The 8057-nt window shown below is 25.1% G+C and overlaps 1 protein-coding gene across 1 annotated transcript; it reads left to right on the forward strand.

The window, feature by feature from the left end:
• Positions 1-2813: 2813 nt before the first annotated feature.
• On the forward strand, positions 2814-6508 carry LOC129299749 (loganic acid O-methyltransferase-like). Its single transcript, XM_054938217.1, has 3 exons — positions 2814-2906; positions 4392-5060; positions 6161-6508. Exons 1-3 carry the CDS (start codon positions 2814-2816, stop codon positions 6506-6508), a joined length of 1110 nt encoding a protein of 369 aa, XP_054794192.1.
• The last annotated feature ends 1549 nt before the right edge of the window (positions 6509-8057 follow it).

Below are 8057 nucleotides of genomic sequence, written 5' to 3' on the forward strand. Positions count from 1 at the left end.
AATTATGAAGATTAAAATTTTTAGTAATTTAAAATATAAGTTCATAATTTTTAAAATAATTTTTTTATATTTTTTTAAAATATAATGACCAATATTTTAAATTGTGAAAACATAGGGGCTGAATTGCACTGGATCAAAATTCAAAGATTGAGTTAAAATCAAGTTAAAACTATAGGGATCAAAATATTAATTTTTCCAAATAAAAATAAAGAGATACATGATAATTTCTCTTATATTTAAAAACACAAAGAGTACTTGTTTTAATATTACCCTTGCCTTTTATTTTATATTTTTTCTCTATTTAATATTTTATTAATAAGCGACATGGGTATTTTTTTTATAAAACTGTTATAAATTTAAATGGAAAGACTAATAAATTAGAAAAGACTTGAAAAAAACGGAGTTGAAGTCAATTAAATGTACGCCGATGCATTAAATGTTGAGAGTTATTATTTTTTTTTTGACCAATAAATGATGAGAGTTAAAGGTGAGTCAATTAAATGATGGTAAGTGCGAGCTAAGAGTTGCATTAAATGTAGAACCCATCTATGACATTTATAATTTTTGGTGGATTTTAAATTATAAGATATTTTAAAAAAAATTTAACCTCTTAAAATATAATACACTTTGATAAAAATAAAATTTATTTTATTAATGATACTTTTAAATATTATTTTTTGCATTATATTCTCTCTTTTTAATATTTGTTCATAAATGAAGCATTAAATGAAATATATTTTTGAGAATTTATATTTTTATTTTAATAAAAAAGTTATAAAATATAATTAATGAGCTTTTTGAGTATGTGTGACTTTATTTAAAAGTGTTTTATAATTTAAAACAGGGATAATAGCTTTTGAAGTATTTATTAAAAGTTAAAAAAAATTAATAGGCATAAGCTTTCATAACTATATCAACAATTTTAGATTATATACTCCATTTAGTTTTATTTATAAGTCAATTTTAGTATTTTCATTGAAATTAAGAAAAATCTTAAACCACATTAACTCTATCTACAAATTCAATAAGTTTTTAATTTTATCCCTATTAAATATATTTACTTTAAAATAAATTACTCTAACATTTAATAAACTTCTCTACATTTAATAGGGACAAAATTATAAAGGTAAATATAATAATCATTGAGATACCTTATAAATAGGACTAAAGCAAACATTCTTTCTTTACTTTATAAATAGGATTAGAGGAGTACATTACTATAAGACCCACATGTTTTAGTGACATTAAATAAGGATATTATAGAACTCTCCAATCCCAATTTATGAGATATTTTTGGAGGTGATTTGGTGTCCAACATATAAAATATTTTAACAAAAATAAAATTTTATTAATGATAATTATTTCATTACTAGCCTTGATTATTTTATTCTCTAAATAAATTTCTTTATATCTCTTTCTTATTAATGAAATTCATTTTTGTTAAAGTTTATAATAAAATTAAGATTATCATTTGTATTAACAAACTTCATTGGTATGTGCAAAGTTGTTAGATTCACAAGTTTAAGTAAACTAATGATAAAGATGTACGCTCAGATTGTAAACTATTTACTTCTATTAATAAATAGTTAGTTATTAAAAGTATATAATTAAATAATTAACATATAAATATGACCATCCTTTTTTTAACATATATTTTAAATATAAATCATTAAAATTAAATTTATCTATATTGATAGATTATCATTCTTAACATAAAAATTTTAAAATAAGGCCACTTATTTTTATGATTTCTTATTTTTTTATTAATATTATTTTTTGTTTTTTAAGTTTTATTTCTCTTCAAACAGTTGGGTCCTTCTATTTTTATGAACCAAGTTTTACACAATAATGACAATATATGCTTAACTTGCTTAATTTGGTAAAAAAATTGATGAGTTTAGTTTAATCAAATTTTTATTTAATTTAAATTTATGAGTAAGTTGACATGATTATATAAAACAAAAATGTATAAATGATAAACTCCAAGAATCAACTTGTGAGTTTAGTTGATTTTATATCTAGTCTAAACTTATGAGTTGATACAATTTTATAAATTAAAAATATAAAAATAATAAAATTGGAGTCAACTCGAGTGGAAAAACAATGGATATTATAATTTTATTAAAAAATACCTTATAAATTAGAATAAGGAAGTATTTTACACTTCCTTCATTTCTATTTGTAGGAGAAACTATCACTTTTTATTTGTTTTATGTAAGAAAAATTACCTATTTCAATAATCATTTATTAAGCATGTCTTAAATCACCTTTCATAATTTATATTAATAAGAAATAATTAATGCATACTTATGTTAATTAACACAGGACAATTTAATTTAATTTTTTATTTTTAATATAATTATTATAGTTAATCAATTTTTTTAAACTGTATGATATATTTTTTCCCTTATATATAAAGATGGGAGTATGTATTAATTAATCAATTCTCAACCTCTCTCTTAAATCATAAATTACGAAAAAATTGAAATAAAGGAAGTAAAATAAAATGTAGGTGCAGCATTAAATGTTGATAGTGGAATGAATTAATTAAATGTTGATAGGTGGAAGTTAAAAATTGCATTAAATGTTGAACTCATCATCCTTGACTCCTGTTATGAGAATCAAGAATTGTTTCCCTACTCTAATCCTTTCCAACTCTAGATCTACTCTAAAATTCTTCTTACTTCAGGTAATTTTTCATACAGAATATAATCAAGGGCAAGTAGGTACAAAATCCTTTTATTTATTTTAAATACATTTTTCTATGTCTTATAAACATTTAATTAGAACAATAATGCAGAAAAACGAGAAACATGGAGGGTGAAGTTGCCAAAGTGTGTCCTGAATCTTATGCCATGAAAGGAGGAGAGGGTCCTCATAGCTGTGCTCAAAACTCAGCCAGTCAGGTATTTAGCCTTCATCATACACTCTTGGGGTTTTTTTGCTTATTACGATTTTTCTCCACAACTCCACTAGAAATTTAAATTATTTACATCAAATTCTAATGGTATAAATTAATTTATATTTTTGAAAACTATCAAATCAAAATCATAAAATGTTTTTTAACGATGTAGATTTGCAGTTCTCTCCACTACTGCACTATAGTAGACAGAAGTCGCCTCCTTTTCCCCCCGCGGATCTAGATAATGTTACTCTAAAGACACGCAAATAGTGATGACCATCAAGGAAATTAAGAACATAAATATTTTAAAAAAAAAAAGTATAAGACATTTTTAACCGAATATTAGTTTTTTAATAAAGTAGTTATTTATCTTCAAACTAATACCATTTTTCTATATTTACCTTTATTTATTAGAATGTTTTATTTTAAAATAAATATAAAATAATTTATTTATTATAGGCACTTTTAGAAAAATCATATTAATTATACCTTAAAACACTAAAAATTTCTTTCATTTTTTAACATCTAATTTCTTAAAAAATATCTTATATATTTGAATGGAGAGAGTAACATTGATGAAATAGAATAATATGATTGGAATAAAATAAAGAAATTTCCTGTCTTTGCAATACAAATGTACTTTCATAACAAAATATACAAAATGATTTTCTTACAAGTTACATTACGCATGACTATTTTAAGGATAAATACAAAATGTTTCAGTATTTAATGAAAATAATAATGAAAAAGACTGACTAGAATAGTTGATGAATTGTCACTTTTTGGTAAGTACATATTTTCAAGTAAACAAGACCAGATAGAAAAAATAATGTAAAACGAGGACCTTAATTAATTGTAAATATTCTTTATTTTACATTAACATTGTTAGATGGTCTTCAGTTGTCATTCTCCCCATATATTTCTTTGTATTAGAGTGATTATATATTTCTCTAATTTTTATTATTTATTTTTATAAGTATAAAGTTTAATAGTCATTAATTTAAACACATATTTAGAGTGATCCGTAAATTATTGATCATCAACAGTAGACATTACATTTTTTTTCTTATTTTTTTTGTTGCTTTCGTGATTTTACCCAAGGACATCTAAAGTTCCAAAAAGATAAGGTCTATTATGATTTTAACAAGCTACAAAGATATACTCCGTCCTATCTAAAATATAAGTATTTTCTCTTAGTTAATCTTGGTTTAAAGTATAAGTATCTTAGTATTTGTTAAAAAAAAAATTCTCATTTTATCCCTTTATATTTATTAACCTAAACTTTTGTGTCTGTAAATTTATAACATTTTCTCATTCAAAATAAATTGAAATTAAGGGTAAAAAAACATTATATATTTGCATGAAAATAAGCATATTATTAGTATAAGTATTGTTAAAAGTCCTTATATTTTAAACTGGAAGGAGAATACTTTATTTATTTATTTTTTCTTAACCTTCAAAGATACTCCTAATCATATAATGTACGCAGAGGTCATCAATTGAAGCAGCCAAGAACTTTCTTCAAAGTGCGATTGCTAGCAAGTTTGATTTAAGAACCATTTGTGCTTCCTCTACAAACCCAATTTGCATAGCTGATTTAGGTTGCTCCACTGGGCCGAACACCTTCATTGCTGTTCAAAACGTAATAGAAGCAATACAGATCCAATGCCCATCTCAGCAAAATCATAATCAAGCCACCCCAGAAATCCTAGTCTTCTTCAATGATCAAGTGTCTAATGATTTCAACACTCTCTTCCAGAAGCTTCCTCCAAACAGAAACTACTTTGCTGTTGGACTTCCTGGCTCTTTCTATGGACGTTTATTCCCAAGGCAAAGCCTGCATGTAGTTCATTCTTCTGCAGCACTTTCATGGCTTTCTGAGCTGCCCAAAGAGCTTACTGATACAAGTTCTGGTGCTTGCAACAAGGGGAAGATTTTCTATACTAATGCTCCAAAGGAAGTTTTTGATGCTTATGAGAGACGATTTAAGATGGATTTGGAGGCATTTCTGCAAGCCAGAGCTCAAGAGCTTGTGGACAATGGCATATTGGCTTGCTTGATACTTGTTGCTGATGATTTGATTGACTTTAGCGTAGACATGTATGCTGGGAAAGATTATGAGCTTCTGGGAAGCTGCCTAATGGACATGGCCAAATTGGTAAGTTGCTAGACATTGATTTGTTTGTTATAGAGTTTGAAAAATAATCTATACTGCTAATCATGGCTGATAGATATTATAGTTTTTTTATTAATTATATATACCCTCCCTGTAGTATAAGATAGAGAATTTTTTTTTTTTCAATTCTATTTATAAGTCACATGATTAAATTTTTATAACAAATTTTTCTTTTTACTCATCATTAAATTTTAGTAAAAGAAAGTATGTTATTAAAATATGTATATTTAATAAAGGTAAAGTTGAGAACTTATTGAATATTTGGACAATGTTAATGAATTTTAATATTTTTTTTAAATTCTAGTGAAATGTGTTTACAATGATTTATAAATAAAATTAGAGAAATATATATTATAATCATTTGATGAGTGACTTAATTAATTAAACATAGGATGTGTTAAAATAGCATGCACTATCATTTGGAATTCACTTGAGGAATAATTAGCATTGAATAGCAGAGTCTATTCGTCATGTCTTTTTATTTACAGACATGATAATTTTTCATTTAATCCTTTGGTTTGGTAAATATTGAATTTTTGCTCTGTAGAATGGAAAGGTAATGAAACAAAAAACAAATGTGACTTTTTAGATGTGAAATGTCAAATGTGTCCTTAGGTTTTAGGTATTTAATAATAAAAATAGTTAATAAATTAAATAATGAATATATGTCTTCCTATATACTCCCTCCTAATCAAAATATAAGGAATTGGTAACTAATTAACGATTCACAAAAAATATTAGTTGAAACTTTAATTTTTTAAAAACATTTACATATTTTTTATTTTACCGTCATTAATAAATACCCTATATAAGTGCTTTAATAATGATAATTAAAATTTCAATGTATATTTTTTTAAAAAGAGTAATAAATGAATTAGGGATATAGTTAAAAGAATTATAAAATTTATCAAATGTCCTATATTTTGAATTTAATAAGGTTTTAAAAAAATATCTATATTATAGTGCCGGAGCAAGTATGCTGATATGTAAAACATGAAGCTTAGACGAAATGAACAATGAATATGAGTACATGGCAACGTAATATAATTTTGCTAATGATTTTGTTGTCATATTTATTGCAGGGACTGATAAGTGAAGAAAAAGTGGACACTTTCAACATCCCAACATTTTTCCCACATGTGAAGGATTTGATGAAAATATTTGAAGCTAATAAAGATTTCAGCATCGAGCAATCAGAATTAATAGATAACAAAGGCTTTCTTGCACCAAACATTGAGTCTCATGTTTCGCGATTACGAGCTGTGCTTGAAGTACTGATTGAGAAGCACTTTGGAGATGGAATCGTTGATGAACTTTTTGATCGTTTCACTGAGAAAGTTAGGGCATACCCAGAAGTCTTGGACGCTCTCAAGTTTAAATTCCATGTGCTTTTTGTTGTTCTTAAGCGCAAGGTCGTAATAAAAGCATAAAACGATAAGCTCACAGTTACTCATATGATTTAATTGTGAGTCCACAGGTGATGCCTATGAAAAAATAATAAACCCTAAAATAAAGTTGATGCTTTTGTGATTAGTTGATCCTCTTCTTCTTTTTCTTTTTTTTGTTGATTAATAATTTTGAAGTAGCAACTGACTATTTTGGTTCATTTGATTTTTCTTGGAAATTGTGGATAGCAAAATCTTCAATTATTTAGGTTTTAGAGTATATACTATATATTCCCTCTCCTTCAAATTATAAGATATTTTTTTAAAAAATTAATGTTTTAAAATATAACACTTTGAGAAGATTAAATTTTTTTTAAATAGACTTATTTTAATATTACTCTTTTTCTCTATTTAATTTCTGTCCCTATCTTTTTTTAATATATTAAATGAATGGTGTTTTTGAAAATTTATACTTTTGTTTTGAAAAAAATAAGATTATTAAATGTATTTAATTAAATTTATTGATATGTAAGATTTTATCAAAAAAAAAAAATCTCATAATTTGAGATGGAGGAGTAGTATGTAGACACTCATTCACTAAAGGTTTAAAAGGGTGGGATGTCTCACACTAAGGGTTTAGTTTCTTTCATATTAATTATAAGAATGAAAATAAATCGTAATTTGTAAACCTTAATTGTTTTTCTTTTAATAATTAATAATAAATAAAGCTTACAAATTTGATAAAAATTCATTTGTTGCAACATGCAAATTTAATGTTTGATTACAGAAATAGCTACGAAGAAGGTATAATATTAAAAAAAGGGAAATTGAAATGACAATTATATTAGGTGCCTTGTTAAAAAAAAAAGAAAAAGAAAAGATAAGTTCAATGTTACTCATATAATGTAATTGTGAGTCAGGAGGAGATGTCTACACAGAAATAACCCATAAAGTTTTACGAAAAATATCAACCAATGATTGTTGGAGAAATTTTATATTATTTAAGGACCAATAAACTTTGATATTACATTGTAATTCATTGGTCCCCAGATGAAATATTTTTTTTACATGAAATGATTAAATTGCTTTTAAAATTTAAAATATTTTAAAAAAAGTCACTCCACTATCGTTGGTGTAACTATAAGACAATTGTTGAAAATCCTATTGCCAACAAGGTCATTGGAGCCTCTATTAACAATGAGTCACCAATGACCATTCATTGAAGCATTGGTGCTGGTGACAATATATTGAAAAATAATTGGCAAAGGTCCCCACCTCCACAAGCCACCTAAAAAGATGGGTAGGCATGAAGCCACAAAACCCTTTCAATCATATATGGTAAAAAAGAATATTTGTATATTATAAGTCATATTCTTATCAAGCCCAAACTTCTAAAGTGTTAGTTTTTTCTTAACAAGTGTCCATTTGAGTTTTACAATAACATAATTAAAATTAACAATAATTTATTTGAGTTTTAATAAATTAGAAAAACTGATCGGATATAATTTAATTGTATAAAGTGTAAGTCATTCGTTAACGAGTATTTATTCAAGTTTTAATTATAACTCATTTGAAATTAACAACCATCCATTCA

This window comes from Prosopis cineraria, unplaced genomic scaffold, assembly GCF_029017545.1.
Source record: "Prosopis cineraria cultivar Desert tree isolate PC_DT_omini unplaced genomic scaffold, ASM2901754v1 PC1283, whole genome shotgun sequence".
In the NCBI taxonomy this organism is placed as follows: Eukaryota; Viridiplantae; Streptophyta; class Magnoliopsida; order Fabales; family Fabaceae; genus Prosopis; species Prosopis cineraria.

Excerpts from the sequence above, each read along its gene's own strand:
- LOC129299749 (XM_054938217.1), top strand. The coding sequence starts at position 2,814 with ATGGAGGGTGAAGTTGCCAAAGTGTGTCCTGAATCTTATGCCATGAAA. Across the intron at positions 2,907-4,391 it reads CTCAAAACTCAGCCAGTCAG|AGGTCATCAATTGAAGCAGC; the intron begins GTATTTAGCCTT and ends TAATGTACGCAG. Across the intron at positions 5,061-6,160 it reads TAATGGACATGGCCAAATTG|GGACTGATAAGTGAAGAAAA; the intron begins GTAAGTTGCTAG and ends TATTTATTGCAG.